Source organism: Rattus norvegicus, chromosome 4, assembly GCF_036323735.1.
Source record: "Rattus norvegicus strain BN/NHsdMcwi chromosome 4, GRCr8, whole genome shotgun sequence".
NCBI lineage: Eukaryota > Metazoa > Chordata > Mammalia > Rodentia > Muridae > Rattus > Rattus norvegicus.
The window spans coordinates 120,171,744-120,189,069 of NC_086022.1; the positions used below are offsets into that span (position 1 = coordinate 120,171,744).

The 17,326-nt window shown below is 47.5% G+C and overlaps 1 protein-coding gene across 4 annotated transcripts in view; it reads left to right on the forward strand.

The window, feature by feature from the left end:
* The first annotated feature begins 3,805 nt into the window (after nt 1-3,805).
* The window catches only part of Tgfa (transforming growth factor alpha), an 82,794-nt gene continuing 69,273 nt past the window's right edge, over nt 3,806-17,326 (forward strand). Inside the window, exon 1 of one of the 4 annotated variants that reach the window (XM_039107070.2) lies at nt 3,806-4,159. In XM_039107070.2, the coding sequence (XP_038962998.1) occupies nt 4,120-4,159 (40 nt within the window). In that variant the 5' untranslated portion in view covers nt 3,806-4,119. The remainder of the gene's footprint in view (nt 4,160-17,326) is intronic. The other 3 variants (XM_006236822.5, XM_039107071.2, NM_012671.2) reach the window with 3 other exon arrangements.

Consider the following 17,326-nt stretch of genomic DNA (forward strand, 5'->3'; position numbering starts at 1 on the left):
AGCTGAGGCTTGATGGCCTCTGCCTCAGTTCTGCCAGTGTTCTGTTTGCTCAGGGGCAGGCATGATTGGCTCTACAGAGTGAATCCCCCCTGCTCGATCCAGGGTCTATTCTTGTAAAGAGGGCTCTGCATGCACACAGGGAGAGTCTCAGGAATGCAGGGGACAGGCATAGCCGAGTCTGCAGGGGAAGGAGGGCACCGAGTCCCCTTGCAGTCTCAAGGACACCACTGGGACTTACTTAGCTCATAGAGCAACAGATTCTGTACAGCTGAAACATATGAGTGTGGTCGTGTGCACATGCAGATGTGTATAGGTATATAGGTGTGGCCATGCATGTATGTACACCCATGAGCAAGGACATTGACATGGATTAAGCAACGGAAGAGTAGGGAACGTGGAGCGGAGAGGCAAGCCCACCAGGGGAACTTTAATAGGCAGCTTTGTTCAGATGAAACACTGTTAAGCGGACAAACTCTGGCACTTAATTCTCCTATAATCTCAATGAGTTAAGTCTTATCTTTAATAAAATGTGAGAATCTGAGGCAGTGGAGCAGAGTAACCTTGGAACAAACTTTGCTCTCAACATCATTCTTGCTATTTGCTTCCCAAACCTGCTTATCTGTTCACTAGAATTAACTGGGAGGAATCTGGAGAGATGGCTCAGTGGTTAAAGTATTTGGCAGGCAAGCATGAGAAGTAGAGTCCAGAGCCCCAGAATCCACATAAATACTGGGTGGAATAATAGCCTTCCTGAAACTCCAGCCTTGGGAAGTAGAGACAGGGGATCACAAAGATGGCTAGCCAACTAACCTGATCAGTGAGCTCTGGGTTTGACTGAGGGACCTTGCCTTAATGAATGAATGAGGTAGAAGGAAAAAGGCGATGATGACTCAACCTCTCGCCTCCACATGTATGCACAAATGTGCACAGGCACCCACACACATACAAACATGCATATACGCATAAGCATACCACACATATGCACATAAAAGTAAAAAAAAACTGGAATGTTCTAAAACCGTATTACACCAGCTCAAGAAAATCTTGGGGAATAACGAATGATTTTCAAGTATTAGGGGGTACACTAAGTCAGGTGTGGTGGCTCACTTCTGTTGTCCCAGAGGCAAGGGCAGAAGAATAGAAAGTTCCCAGCTGTATAACAAGACCCAGCCTCAAAAAAGAAATACAGAGAGAGAGGGAAAGAGAAGAAGGTACGGGATGGGGGGGGGGGTGAGGACAGAGGCAAGGAAGGAATGGAGACAGAAAGAAAGAGCATACTGGAGTTGTGTACTTTTTAGTTTTCGAGCTGGCAAAATATCTTTTTCCCTGTTAGTTTTTTTTTAATTAGATTTATTCGTCGAATATGTGTGTGTTTACCTGCATCTGTGTATGCATATCATGGGCGTGCTTAGTGCTCATGGAAGTCAGAAGACAGTACTGGGTTTTCTGGAACTGGAGTTATGGATGCTTTCAAACCACCACGTGAATGCTGGAATTCCCAGGGTGCATATTTTGTCCTCTGTAAAAGTAGCAAGTGCTCTTAACCTCCAAGCCATCTCTACAGCCCCACAAATTATCTTCTGATTAAAAATATTTTCCAGTCCTTCAGCGGACCAGCCCACTTGCTTGATTCTGCCAGCCCCAACAGTGTGTGGGCAGTGGGCAGAACCAGGACCGTCTGATTCCCAGACAGCTGGCAGCCAACCACGGCCTTGCTGCTCCACACGTGTTCAGTCCCCGGCCCTGATTCCTTGCCTCTTGTAGCTAAGGGAAAAGGCAAGTCCCAGGACAGGACCAGACCAAAATGAAGGAAGTGAGCCCACGTGCTGAAGGCCATAGGAAAGTTCTATGCAGTGGATGGAGAAAATGACTGTCAGGGAAACCTCACTAGCATCGGGAGAAGGGAGTACAATAGTTTCTAATCGGTGATGGTTTTCTATGTAAACTCACACCGCTTTCAAATTATTCTCTTTATAATGGACCACCCCATGTTATGGTGCAGATCTTAAATGTTCCTCTTATGTGGGACCCGAGAGATGGCTCGGTGGGTAAGAGCCCCTGTTACCGTGCAAAGGATCTCAGCACATAGGAATATGTAACTGTCTGTAACTCCAGTTTCAGGGGGTCAGATGCCAGACGATCATGTACTATAGAATTCCAGAGGATCAGACTCCAGATATACATGTACTACATGCAGTCAAAATACTTACACGGGTTGGGGATTTAGCTCAGTGGTAGAGCACTTGCCTAGCAAGCACAAGGCCCTGGGTTCGGTCCCCAGCTCCGAAAAAAAGAAAAGAAAAAAAAACACTTACACAAGCAATATAATTTTTTTTTTTCCAAAAAGGGCGCTTGGAGCTTGGTGTGGCTCTGCAGGCCTTTAACCTCAGTTCTCTGGAAGTAGAATTAAGTAGATTTCTGTGAGTTCAAGGCCAGACAAGACTATGTAGTGAGACCATGTCTCCAAAATAAAATTAATTAATTACGACAAAAAGATGCTTGGATTTAACACCATTTTGTTATTGTTTGGTTTGGTTTGGTTTGGTTTTTGGCTTTGGTTTTTGCTTTTCCCATAAAAGCTCATTTGTTGTTCGGTTGAGCCCCCAGTGGGTGGCGCTAGAGAGAGATGGTGGAGACTTCAGTCGGTGGGGCCCTGGAGAAAGTTAGAACGCCGAGAGTGTATCCTTCAAGGGGATATTGGGACCCCCCCTTCCCTGCTTTTGAGCTCAGATATATGCTCCCCCCTATTTTGTCCTTCCTCATCACAGACCCAAAGCTACAGGGCCGTCCAAGTGAACATGAACTAGAACAGAAAACCAAAGCTGCTTTTAAGTTGATTTCTGTGTGCATTTTGTCTCAGCAACAGAAAGATGGTTAATTAACCCAGTACCCACACGTTGGGCCAATGGCTTGGGCTTTCTTTTGGAATTAAGGTCCTCTGTTCTTACAATAAACTGAGATTTTCATCCCTGAGACTTTGAGCATCCATCTAAGAAGTCGGCAAGAGAATCCCAAGGCCAACACACCCTACCACCAAGGCTCCGCCTGCTAGGAGAGAGTGGGTCTTCTCTGGAGCAGTTAGATGTCAGGAAGCAGGAGAGGCTAGACTCTGGCTAGTCGTGGTCTCTCTGGGGTTACTGTCCCCTATGTATGCCCCATCCCCCAATACCCACGAACCATCCTTTCTCTACCCAAAGAAGCCTTCCCCCTTCTTGTGTTCCTCTGCCTAGTTCAGATTCAGGGGCCATCTCAAAGACACAACCTCTGAACAGGCCAGCTAGCTGACCCCCACCGCCCGCTCCTCTTTTGTTCCGCACTTAATTGTATCAAAGCCAGTTCTTATTCCGACTCCTGTATCCCCGAAGCAGTGGGACAGAAGGGTTGATGCGTGATTAAGTTCATGGTAGACAGAGATTCCCTGATCTTCACAATGTATCTGGGGACGCAGAGTGGCTTTGCCCCTAGTTGGTGGCAGGTGTCCCGGGGCTGGCATGGATGGGGACACAGGTGGAAATTCGACTTAAATGAGTATTTGGCTGACTATGGAGAAAGCTTTTCTTGGTCAAGTCTTCCCAGGTGGCTGGCTAAGCTCGTGGGTCTCCAGGCTCCTGCTCAAGAGTGTCGTGGAGAAGCCCCTAGCACAGGTGACTAACCTGGGCGACTCCGCTCTGCCGCCTACAGCCTGGACGCGGCTACTGCGCAGGGGACTCGGGCGGCGACCCTGGGCGCGAGCACTGCAGGGAGGTGTCTGAAGCCCGGCGCTTCCTGCCTGGCCCTTGGCCCAGGGTGGTGACTGGCTGTCGCGATCGGGGCGCAGGTCCCCGCCCCCGGCTCCCAGTCCCCACCCCTGCGCCTTCGGGGGCGCCCCAACGCGGGAGGGTGGTCCGCCTCGCCCCGGTCGCCTAAGGCAGAGAGGTGGCGGGAACCTCCACCTCTTTCCCGTTTCCGCCGCGGGCAGCGCGCTGGCCAGTGCCACCGGGAGGCGCGGTCGTCCCTCCGCCCGCGCGCCGGGGGCCGGCCCTGTCGCCTGCGCCTTTTTCCCCCGCGCACACCGCGGCGGCGCGCGGCCACTCGCCAACCGCAAAGAGCGCGGTGGCTGCAGCGCCCTGCGCTCGGAAGATGGTCCCCGCGGCCGGACAGCTCGCTCTGCTAGCGCTGGGTACGTAGGCAACACTCGATGTCCCCGGGCCCGCTCTAGAAAGATTTCTGTGGTGCTCTTGAGTCCGCTTGGGAGAGCAGAAGAGAGGCGGGTGCTTGGAGTGGGTGGGAGTGTACGAGCCACCCGGAGTCACCGAGAACTGTGAAGCGAGGGGGGGACAGTCTTAGCGAGGTGGCCGCCCGGCCATGAGATCCGGCTTGAACTTTACTCTGCGCGGCGTTTGCTCGCCGGTGCCCACGCCCTCCTGCCTACCTGCCGGTCGCCGATCCGGCTTCTCCAAAGCCTCCTGAGCGCCGGTTGTCCCCTGGTGGTCCTAGCCTTAGCATATTTCGTGTCCCGGGGGCGGGAGCCCACGTTGCGCGCCCGCACCCTTCGCCTTCGACTTGAAGCTCTCCTCGGTGTTGGGTGGGTTTGTGATTTTTTTGTGCGGATTAATTGTTCTGTTAATGAGCTTCCCTGGGAGTCTTGGTGTCCCTGTCAGAGAAGGCGGGAGTGACACCTGAGTGTAACCAGTTTCCTGAGTAGATTCTTGGACATAAGCGCGGGTTGGGGGGAGGGGACGAGTGTCCCCTCCCCCACTCCCGGTGTCTGGGTGGTGGGAGAGAATTGCCGCCGTGAAGCTCGCAGGTGTGCGTGAGTGTGTGTGTGTGTGTGTGTGTGTGTGTGTGTGTGTGTGTGTGTGTGTGTGTGTGTGTTTCCACTCGCAGCGTCTACTCCCAGCTACCGGGTGCAGTCTGTTTGACAGAGCGGACCGAAGTACCCAGGTGTCCCGGACACTGCTGCCTCCTTGTGAATCTTTCTGTCTGATATTTCAGCATTTAAAACCCTGTAAGGAGGCTGAGACTGTAGGTCAGTGGCCAGCGAACTCCAGGCACTAAATCCTGAAAAGAATCCCCAGCACCATGTAAAGCTGTGCTGGTGACCCCGGTGCTCAGAAGGTAGAGGAAATAGAATCATAGTACAATCCTCAGCTTTATAGGGAGTTTGAAACCAGCCTGGGCTATATGAGAACCTGGTTCTAATTATTTATTAATAATTAAAGCCTTATAAAGTAAGATGCTTGCTACGGGATCAAAAGACCCCAGAGGATGTTTGGACCTTGCCTCCCCAAAATATGCCCAGAGCAGCCTGTCATAGCCAAGGTGAGGAAGGGTTCACAGGTCTCTGGCAATCCTGCATTAGAAAGGTTCCCTCTGCAGCAGAAGGGGACACAGTGAGATCCTCCCGGCTTTGCCCTCACCCGAAGTGAGTTAGAAGCAGATTTCCCCACCTTTTGTAAGAACTGCCTTTCAAGTGTATTCTGTCATTGGTTTTCACTTCACATACAACAGCTTCATAATTCAAAGCTGTGGAACGTGCAGATGGTGGGAAGCCTGCAGGTTGTTTCCCCACCCAAATGTTTATTTTTTTTCCGAATAGTATTACTAACTAGAACCCTGGGAATGCTTGCCGGGTGTTGCCAAGCAGTTCATTCACCCATTTGGCTTGCACGCTCACTTCATGAGGAAGCCATCCTGTCCCCATTTCACAGACAAAGAACGGTGCAAAGAGCCACTGTCCTAGGCGGGCCGGCCTTATTAAAGACCAAGGAGTGCAGATGTGGAAGGTCACAACACGTGTGGTCAACATATTAGTCCCATCTCTGGGGTTGGGGATGTGACTTTGAGGAGAGACGGTGTGAGAAACCCTAGAACTCACTGTTCAATTTCTTGTGGTTGAGCTCTATGGTGATGAGATGGTTTATTCAGTGTGAATGAGATAAGTGGTTTCTCCAGGCGGCTGTTGACAGCGGTGCTCTCCCAGCCCCTTTAGCTCGCAGTATGGAGCAGACCCCACACTGTCACACTGTCATTTTCTCCCTGCCTGAGTGCTTCATCCAGCTTCTTCTGTGCACCCTTCCTTGAAAGAACACAGAGGGGAAAAAAAAGATAACCGTATGATCGACCAATCTCTAAAAGCTGACCTGTACCATCCCAGAAAGGGTAGTTTAAAGTGGGGGAGGGGATCAATTCACAGCAGTGAGGATCCCGTTTCATTCAATATTCTTTAAAAGACAAATCACAGCCGTTAGGTTTGTGCCTTTACTCAAACGGCTGCCTCCCACATGTCTTTAATTTGCGGTATTTCCTCTGAAGCTCTTTGCCTCTCTGATTTTTCTTAGACAGCTCCAGGCAAATCAGCCAGTGTTACATCGATAAACACAGTCCAAAAAAAAAAAAAAAATCCAACCTAGGCTAATCTGAGAGCGACCTGGCTGTCTGTAGAGGCTTAGGATTGGATCCTGACACTTTTTCCTGTTCTGGGGGACAATGTGGAGAATGTGGCCCTAGTGCAAACTTTGGAAATCTTATCCAGGTTCCTTCGTGGCAGCCTCCCCAGGCGGGGCTCTCCTGTGCATGGTACCTCCTCTGTGCCAAGGGAACAAGAGGTTAGGTTCCTGGCATTAGATCACCTTTCTGTGCCTTGTTTTTGTCTGTGAAATGGGTATGTTAAAAGGAATCTTGGGTAGATTTGATACCTGCAGATTAATGTCTGGTATGTAGTCAGAGCTTAATTAACCTTAATGCCACCCCTCCCTTTGTTGTTGGTTGTCGGGAGCCCCAGGTTATGTGGGTTCTATGACCCACAGATCACCAGCTGAGCCTCAAGCTCCTCGACCTTTCTCTGCCAGGAACCCTACCTGAGTGATTTCTAGTCAGTGTCACCTGGGAGACAACAGATTCAAGCAAACCTAGGCATTCTTAGGTACATTGCAAATCCTTTTTATGTCAAGCATTTATGCCTACTCTGAAGTCCTGAGTGGCCGGCTGTTTTCTCTCCTGTAAAATGGGAATGACAAAGCCAACCCCGCCTCCCAGGCTGCTAGGAAATCAGATGAGATGGTCAACAGATTTACAAACCATAAAGATAATCGGGCTGGGGGGGGTGTGGCTCTGGTAAAGCCATTTGCCTGGCATCACAAAGCCCCACCACTGCAAAGGAAATAAGGTCATGCTGAAAATAAAATTGATTTTGGTGACAGAGATGGGCTCTGTAGTATAGAGATAAGGCTTGTTTAGCTTCCCATAGATGAAGGCTGCCTGTAGACCTCAGGGAAGGCTGTCGTGGACAGAGGGGTGATCGTTGAGGTTTATGCTGAGGTGTTTTAGGGGGGTTTTCCTTATGTGGAAATGTCTGTCTTTCAGGCTTCCACTGTCCGCCTGAGGCAAACTCATGCCTTCCGTAATGGGCAGTTAGGGTGTGCTCACCAGCAGTGAGGGCTGGAGAGGTGTGGATAGATGTTGGCAAGCCTGCTGACCCCGTTTTGCTCTTCCAACATTTGGTCTCCTCAGGACAAGGTGATCTTTCTCTAAGTAATGTCTCCTACAAGGGAGACTTTTCTTATAGGAGTAAATGATGCTTTGCGCTATTGTTGCTATGGTAACACATGACAAACAGATGACTTTTCCATTGGCCTGATCTCCAAGGACCTTTGCAATATGTGTTTGGAACGAGGCCCTAGTCACCACACTGCCCTCTAAAGCAGGCAGGCATCAGGTCATCCCACACTAGAAACCTTACTAACATCTTCTACACCGGTATGCTTATGTCAGAACCATCTGGAGGCCTGGTGAGCACAGGTGGAGGGGCCTGCGTGCTCAGCAAGTTCCCAGGTGTGACCCGTGTGGCTGGAGGGACTCTTCAAGAACCCCTGCTCCTCATGTGCTTTGGGGACCTTCTGCCTCCAAGCCTTCCTCATGGCTGTAAGCGAGGCTGCTGACTCCGGAGCTCTCATTAGAGCTGCTCTGGCCTGTACTGCCAGCCGGGGCAGAGTTGGAACCTCACCGAGAGTTCCCAGTTCTGCTTTGCCTTCAGCCTGTGCTGTTAAACGTCAGCTTGCAACACCAGCCATTTCACTCTTTCCAGTTTCAAAGTTTTATTTATTTTTATGTGTACGGTGTTTTGCTTGCATGTATGCCTGAGCACCACGTGCGTGCAGGACCCGAGGAGGCTGCAAGGGTGTCATACTCCCTGGAACTGGAGTTACAGAGGATTGTGAGCCACCATAGGGGTGTTGAGAATTGAACCCACATTCTCTCAAGAGCATCTAGCAGCTCATGTTAGCTTCCTTGTTAATTGCAAAAATGACTTACTATACAGCCTTTTCAAATATTTCTGATCATATTGTTGTAAGATATAAACTTTATTCTGTTATAAAGAGTGATACACACACACACACACACATGCTCCCTTGACCCACACATTCATGTCTAGGTATCCCACCTCTCTCTTTAGGGTACAACTCACTATGTAGACTTGGGTGGCCTTGAACTCACAGACATCTGCCTGCTTAAAGGCAGGCGCCACCACCCTGGCTAATTCTTTCAAACATTATGAATGTGTTATATTAAATACAACTTGAGAAATAAAAACTGAAGCTGGAGATTTAGCTCAGTGGTTAAGAGTACTGGCTGCTCTTCGGTAGGACCCAGGTTCAATTCCTAGCATCCACAGAGCAGCTCACAACTGTCTGTAACTCCAGTTCCAGGGGATCTGACAGTCTTACAGACATTCATGCAAGGAAACCGATAACAATAAAAATAATTTAAAAAAGAAAGAAAGGAAATAAAAACTGTTCCCTGGGACTAGGAAAAGCCAGAAAGTTACTAAAACCTAACTGTATTCTACTTAATACTGGTTTGCTTGTTTTAAACCTGAAAAAACATTTTTTTAATTATGGAGTCATGTCTTAGTCTAGTGAATTCTGCACTCTACTGCATCTAGTATTTTTGGAGGGGTAGATTGACAGGCTCTTCTGTGGAACCCAGGGATGTGCCATCTCCTGCCTCTGCTTCCTGGGAGCTGGGATCACAGATGTGTGCTGCCTTGGCTGGTTTTGCATTCCATTGCTTGGAAACCTCTCACCACAAAGGGCTTTCAGTTCACACCACTTGAGCCTTTGGCCTTCCAATTACACCACGATGGTCGAGACTTCCTCAAAGAGAAATTGGATGAGGCCACTTTAGCCTGCTGGTGCTTGGCTGTTGATTTTAATCTCCCCTTGTTCACCTTTTCTGCCTGGAAAACCAATGGCAGGAGCCTCAGCCTGACAGACAGTCTGCCTTGGATCATGTTAGCCAGGGTCTCGTTCCTCTTCTCTGATGATCTCGGGCTCCATGCTCTTCATCTCATACCTGTCAGCATGACCTCATGGAATGTCTACCCAGGACACTCAAATAGATCTCGGTTGCCAAACACCAGCCCAGTTGTCAACATTCATCCCAGACAGCTCTTTATTTGATAATCAAGGGCGGGGTGGCTGCGTGCAAATCCCATGTCACTAGTGCCACTCTTCTTTGGGATGTTGTTTTCCTGCTGTCTTAAAAAACAGATTATGGGGCCAGTGAGATGAATCTGTGGGTAAAGGGGGTTGCCATAAAAGCTTGATGAACTGAGTTCAATTCCCCAAACTCACAAAAGATGGGAGAGCTGGAGAGTCTTCTAAAAGTTGTCCTCTGACCTCCATGACGATGCCACATGGAGGGTGTGTGTGTGTGTGTGTGTGTGTGTGTGTGTGTGTGAGTTTGTGTGTATGTGTGAGTGTTAGTGTATGTGTAAGTGTGTGTGTATGTGTGAGTGTGTGTGTGTATGTGTGAGTGTGTGTATGTGTATGTGTGTATGTGTGTGTATGTGTATGTGTGTGTATGTGTGAGTGTGTGTATGCGTAAGTGTGTGTCTGTGTATGTGTGTGTATGTATGTGTGAGTGTGTGTGTGTGTGCACTTACACATACATAAAAAAATTCTGGCATGTCTTTATGATTGCAAAAACTGTTTTTTTCCTCTGGACTATTTGGAAAATTAAGAGGAGTATGAGAGGTATTTGGATAACCACCACAACATAACCACAATTAACACTGCATTCGAGCTCACTGCAGGAGTCTGGGTCAGTGTTAAGAGAGTATACAAAACCCAATGGGCTCATGATATTTTTATTTGTTTGAGTAGGTTGATCGTTTATACACTTTGATATGACTCTCAAGTGATGTATACTAATGTGTAGTCTCTCTCTCTCTCTCACGCACGCACGCACACACACACACACACACACGCACACACACACACACACACACTTTTTTGAGGTCACTGTGGTCATAGTATCTGATCAGTTACAAGTGGGCATAACTTGAGAATGCACCCCACCCCACTGTTCTCTCCCATGCTTGTAAACCAGCAGGGAGAGAAAGGCGAAGATGCTGCTTGCTGAACTGTTGGGATGCAGGAGTTATTAAGTGAGTTATCCTCCTCTTTGTCGTCACGGCTGTGACTCACTGGGCAGCTGCTTAATGAGGGTTTTCACAATACGCTCAGACTTGAAAGGTGAGTTCCTGAGCTGAATGTATGGTGCTGTGCCTTGGTTCAAAATAGTCTTTTGAAAATTTTTGTGGTAATAAGGATTGGACTCAGGGCCTCATGCGTACATCCTCAGGCACTGGTTAACTTTTAATAATAATCATATTAAATTTGTAATGTCTGAAGTCTAGAAAGTCAGAGCTGGAGAGGTGACTCAGTGGTTCATCTGCTGCTCTTACAAGGAACCCAAGTTCAGTTCCCAGCACCACCACAGCTCACAGATCACTGCCACCAACAATCCCAGCTCTATAACCCCAGATGAAGGGACTCTGACATCCTTTTCCGGCCTCTGTTCATATATCCACATGGAAACACACATATGCATAAACAAATAATAATTAAAGTCAAGAAAGACAGCCCAGACAACAGGCATATTTCCACAGAAATGCTGGATTCATCTTTGATTTTTAAGATAAATTCCCAGAAACTGACTGTGCTTCTGCCTCGTTCCCAGAGGCCCGCTTTCTTTGGTCTTCTAGAACATCACAGATTAAACATTTGTTGGAGGAAAAGATCTCAGCCAAGTCCTCGGATTTGCCATTTAGTGGGGCGAGTCCATGCACACACTCACACACTGGCTCTTTGTTGCCTCCAAGTATCAGTATTAACATTTTTATAGTGGCTTTGAATCGATCGCTCATTCTTTTCATGGCTCTTTAGGAGAAAGCATTTCCCCTCACAGCCACGTATTCCAAGACTCTTCTTCATCCCCACCTCGTACTATTCTGTTTAGGGCATCTGGATGTGTGTGACACAAATGAGCTTCTGTTCTACGTTGTAACAGACTTTGCCAACTCTAAGAGGCTTTCAGTGGATTCCTTTAGAGTTTCAGGTAGATGATTATGTATTCTTGATTAATAAAACCCACCATTGGCTTTCCGAATTCTTAGCTGTTGCTTCTATCTTCCTTTTACTCTATGGTGTCAACTGGGATTTTAAGAACAAGATTTAAAAGGTTTAGTTGCTTTTGATTAGTTAATTAATCAATGCTCACCTAACACAGTGTGAACGTGGAGTCGGGATCTGACGCCCTCTACTGGTCTCTATGGGTACCCACATATACAGCACATGCATACACATAGGAAGTTACAACCACCTGTGGATGTGGAGATTAAAGGACAATTTGTGGGTGTCAGCTTTCCCCACTGTGTGGGTCCTGCAGCTCAAAATCAGGCTTGCAGGTGTGGTAGCAAATACCCCGTCAACCCATCTCTTTGCCCCTGAAAAACATTTTTTTTAAAGAGCAGTAGATATTCTTGGGTATTTTTTATAGGTTTACATTTATGCATTTAACAGTTAAGTATGGGAAAGAGTTTTTGGTTTTATATATGTTTGGCATATCTATAGAGTGCGTGTTTTATAACTCACTAGGATCCAGCATTTTTCGTCTCTTGGTTTCCAAAGCAAGAAGAGATAATGTGAGCTGAAGTTCAAATATTTGACTCCATTATGTTAAAACAATCTTTCAAATCTTGAAATAAATGTCATCATCAGTATAACATTACTCTCTGTGAATATTGCTATATAAATGTAATATATAAATATATAAATACATCCACTGTGAAGTGTCTCTGCATTTGTTTTTTAAGATTTATTTGTATGTGTATGTGTGGTCCCATATGCCATATATGTGGGTACCCACAGAGACCAGTAGAGGGCGTCAGACCCCCTGACACCAGAAATTACAGGTGGTTGTGTATGCATGTGCTGCAGTTAAGCAGCCAGTACTCTTAGCTGCTAGACCATCTCTAACCCTACCACTCCTTCCTCGTTTCTGTTCTCAGGTTTTGGCATCAGCTTTAAGTATACTTTATAAAACAGATTTTAAGGATCCCATGTTTTTAGGCTGAAGGTTGACGTAATAATAGAAACTGGAAATCCCATGGAAGAGTAAAGTGAATGGCCAATCCATGTGGCTCCAGATCCTTCTTCTGTAGTTGGTTCCAGGTTCCTATTTGTAAGAATGGCCCCCATAAGCTCATATATTTGAATGTTAGTCACCAGGGAGTGGAATTGTTTGAAAGGATTAGAAGGATTAAGAGGTGTGGCCTTGTGGAGGAAGTGTGTCATTAGGGGTGGGCTTTGAGGTTTCAAAAGCCCATGCCTGTCTCTCCCTCTCCCTACTGCCTTTCCTCCTCCTCTTCCTCCTCTTCCTCCTCCTCCTCCTCCTCCTCCTCCTCTTCCTCTTCTTCTCTCTCTCTCTCTCTCTCTCTCTCTCTCTCTCTCTCTCTCTCTTCCTACCCTCCCCCCATGGAGCAGGCTATAGCTCTCAGCTACTGCTCCAACACCATGAGCAGTGTTACCATCCTCCCACCATTCCCCAATTAAATACTTTCTTTTGCAAGAGTTTCCTTGGTCATTGTGTCTCTCCATAGCAATAGAACACAGACTAAGACACTATTTCTTAAGCCAGCTTTTATAATTATGACTTTTGTTTAGACTCTATTCAACTCGAATTTCTAAAACTTTAGAATGGATTTAGGAATAGAAACTGCCCTTAGAATAAAGTAAAACAAAGTGAACACTAGGACCCCTGAATAAAATGGATTTTAAAATGTGTTTCTCTTTATATTGAGGGAAGAAATGTCTTTTAAATCATTAAGTAAAATTCAAGGGAAGTTTTCATAGCTGATGTTCTTCCCATAAGTCCAGGTAAGCAACCGTTTTCTTTATACAGAGTACTTAATGGAGTTGTTATCCATCTACTGATTTGAAGGGCGCCTGGCAAGATGGTGTCCAGCAGAGACCGATAAATAACACATGTATGCTTTAAGCCTGAGTGTCTATGTGCTGTTACATGTGGAGGTCAGAGGTCACCTTTGGTGTCATTTGCTAGGAGCCAATCTACCTTGAATTCTTTCAAGTTATTCTAGATTTTATTTTTATTTTATGTGTGAGTGTGCACCTGCTTTTATGTATGTGTGGGCAGTGCCTGTCAAGACCAGAAAGGGGTGTCCTCTCCCCCTGGAACTAGAGTTACCAGATGCTCAGGAACTGCCATTTTGGTGCTGGAAACTGAACCTGGATCTTCTGGAAGACAGTGAAGCTCTTCTTACTGAGCCATCTCTCTAGCTTGTGTTTTGAGACAGGGTTTCTCTTACTGTCCTGATGTTCACCCATTGGGCTGGGCTGGCTGGCCAATAAGCCCCAGGAATCCTCCTGCTTCTACCTCCCCATCACAGAAATCACGTGTGTGCATTACCAAGCCTGGCTGTTTTTACACGGGGGTTCTGGAGTGAATTGAAGTCTTCAGGCCTGCAAGTCAGAACCTTTGCCAACCAAGCCATCGTCTCAGTCCCACCTTAAGCTTTAAAAGGCTTCCTGTTGTCTCCAAACGCTGCTGTGCCTATGAGATGCCACCATAGCACAGCCAGGGTTGGGATGCGGGGTTATTGTTAGCTTTGTTTTTCTGTTTAATTTCTTTTATTTTTGTGATTGGCACTTCCAGGCACAGATATTAGGCCCTTGAAGCGAGAGCCTGTCTTCAGCTTGGGTTCTTTGGGGCCTTTCATAAGAGTCTGAATGAGGTAAACCAGCAGTTCTCTGGGCACCAAGAGGGCAGCCATGTCTTCACCAGGTCATTGTAGCCAAGCTAAAGCATTTTCTGTGTCATTCCTGTACCCATGAGAGGTTCCAAGGATTAGCTGGCTACATGGGATTCAGAACACAGTGACACAGGACCCGCCACCAATGATGAAGGAGAGGCTGGCAGCCTTGGCAGTTGACCAGAAACTCTCAGACTCAGGAGACTTTTGTTGGCTTTAAAGAAAGCCAAGGAGCTGTCCTTGTGTGATAGCGGAACAGGACCTGTCCACTGACCTGCCACCGAGCTTGAGGTTTGAACCCTTCTGGCTGGCACGGGTGTCTGACCGACTGGTTTTGAACCATGGAAAGGTGTCCTCAGGCCTGTCTGTGAGCTATACTTGCAGCAGATTGAAACAGTGACAGATGTTTTAAGCGCATTGCAGACCTGGGTGTTATAATTGAGGTGCAGGGGGATGAGTCATGGGTCCCCACACTGGGATGAAAGCTGGCCTGGAGCCTGATCATTTTTTCAGGGATGTGAGGTCAGCTCATAGATCATGCAGGTGAAGACTCCCTCTGGATTTAGACTCTCTCTCGGCCTCACCCTCCGCTTCCCTGCCCTCTAAAGGAAACCCTCAATACACACATCCCCGGTGCTAGGTGAGGTATAGGCCACTTCCAGGTACTTGTGTCCCTGTGGCTGTCACCTCCCAGGTGGGCTGGCCAGGACCTCTCCTATGCCATCCTCATTAAGACTTGCTGAGTCTTTTTCCAAAAGGAAACAGAAACAGAAATCTACAAACAAGGGAATCTAAAAGCACTCCAACATGACTCTCAGACACCCTCAGCTTACTGAGTTTTACTACCCGCCCCTTTCCTGGACGGTGAACATAGATATTTGTAAATTGACCTGTTTTCCATCAAAAGTGCCACTTAGGAGATTGTGTTATAAAATCCGCCACTCACAGTGCACAAGGACACTTCTCCTGCAAATGTACAGATACGGCTAAACGTCCACCCGATGGCCATTAGGTGTTCTGTCACGTCCATCATTTATTATCTGCCCCCTATTGACATGGACACGGGGATTTTTGAAGCTTTTAAATATGCAAACCTGAGAATACCTGGAGTTAAGTTGTGAGCCCCCCAAGACAGGCACTTGAAAGCCAACCCAGGTCCACTGCCAGAGCAGCCAACTTCGTAACTACTCAGCCCTCTCTCCGGCCCCCAAGAGTCACAGTCGTTCCTCTTAATGTGATCTGACAACCTGGCTTCCAGAAAAGCTGAACACACTCGCCTTTCCACCACCCGTGTGTGAATGCCCACGTCTCGGGCGGCAGAGTGGTCTGTGGTGATTACGGTCATTTCTAAGTCACACGAAATGTGACCAAACTGTTTCCTTCCTCGCTCAGGATTTCAGCACGGCTGAGCTGATTTTCTTGTGTCTGTGTTGGGGTTGGCTGTTTTCTTATTGACCTGCAGACAGTTTTCTACACTGCCCATCAAGTATATTTTCCATCCTGTCTTGTAGATGTGTGTGTTGTTTTTTAGACCTACGAATCTGTAGCATCATCTTTGTTTTGGTTTACGAGGGCTTGGAATCTGCTCATAACTCCTGGGTGCTTTCTGCTGTGGTGAAGCCCAGAGCAGAGGGTATGAAGGGGTTTTCTACAGCAATGCCAAGTGTTATTTTCTTTTGGGCTTTTTCATTTGCTGGTCTGAATCTTCATTCTTTTGGAAAATGTGTTTGGGTTTGAGGTCAAAGTCGAATGTTTTTCATTTTTGTCAAATAATGCCTCTGCTGTTCGCCGGCCGCTGGATGATTTCTTCTGCGTTTATTGGTTTCAAATTCCATTTTGCCAATTCATCCGTAGGAGATGTGGGTCTGTCTGTGGGACAGAACTGTGGGGTTTGTTCTGTCCCACAATTCTGAGGACTGAGGTTATAATATACCACCCTTGTAGGGACTGGAGTGCATGATTGCTCCCGGGAACTGGGTCATGACCGAGAACTGGAAGGTAACTGTGCATCACAGAGGATGCCCTCCCCTGCACACCCTTGTGATGAGAGTTCCATCTCCTGCCACCTCCATGGTGCTGCAGGGGGGCCTCCCGTACTTCTCCTGGAGAGAGCAGAATCACTTCACCCTGTTGTTTAGCTAGAATCTGGTGGACACCGGATCTCACTGCCCTGAACGACCAAGGGGACATCCCTGCTAGCCTTTCTTAATGATGGGCTTTCTGGGAATTGAAAGCCATGTGCCAGGCCTGCCATCCTCTATGGGACATTCTGGAGGACTGAAACTGTCTTCCTTCCCATTTTCTCCTCAGCTGAGAGCATGCAGCATCTGCCCCGGCATACTTGAGACCTCAGCCCAACCTGGTACATCTTGCTGGAACATGGGTTTAGTTGGGCATTCAAAGGAAGGGAATGTAAGCAGCTTAAGCCATGACACTGTTTTCTATGTTAAAACAAATTCAGACATTAGTGAAAGGAGGGCAAGACTGAAAACACTAAAGTTGGCTTTTAGGTTAAAACAAGACTTCAGGAAAAATATCATCTCCTGCCCCAGCCAGGTTAGTTACAAGACTCAGGATAGACATGGGGCTCAACTCTTTGCAATTCAGGGAGTGCTGGCAGAAATTTTGGAGACATCTCATCTGCTACATGAATGACTAACTTTCGGACACCTAGAGGGAAACACTAACCAAAACGAAGTTATGATTCTTCTGCTCATTTGGGATTTTGCATCTCTCCCCCTCCCCCTCCCTCTCCCTCTCTCCCTCCCTCCCATCCCCTCCCCTCACCTCTCCTCATCCCTTCCCTCATCTCTTGAGATGAAAGCCCGCAGAGCCTGTGTGGGGTGTCAGTCCGTTCTACAGCTCTCCCTCTGAGTACTGCTCTCTTGGAATCCTACACACTTCAATGAGCCGAATCTTCACTTGCTTCAAAATACACTTGGCTCCTCTCAGCATTACTGCTTTGATCCATGCTTTGTTTAGGAAACATGTTGTCCCAATCCCCAGGACTTTGGGGATTTCCAGCTATCTCTCAAACACTTTTATCACTTTTTAATTATGTGCATGTGAGGCACCGGTGGTGTGCACTCTCGTGCACTGTCCACAGAGGCCAGAGGTGTAGCGTCTTCTAGGGCTAAAGTTATAGGTGATGGGAGCTGAACTCAGGTCCTCTGCAAGAGCAGCAAGGCCTCCTACTTGCTGAGCCATCTCTCCAGTCCTCTAGTCATTTGC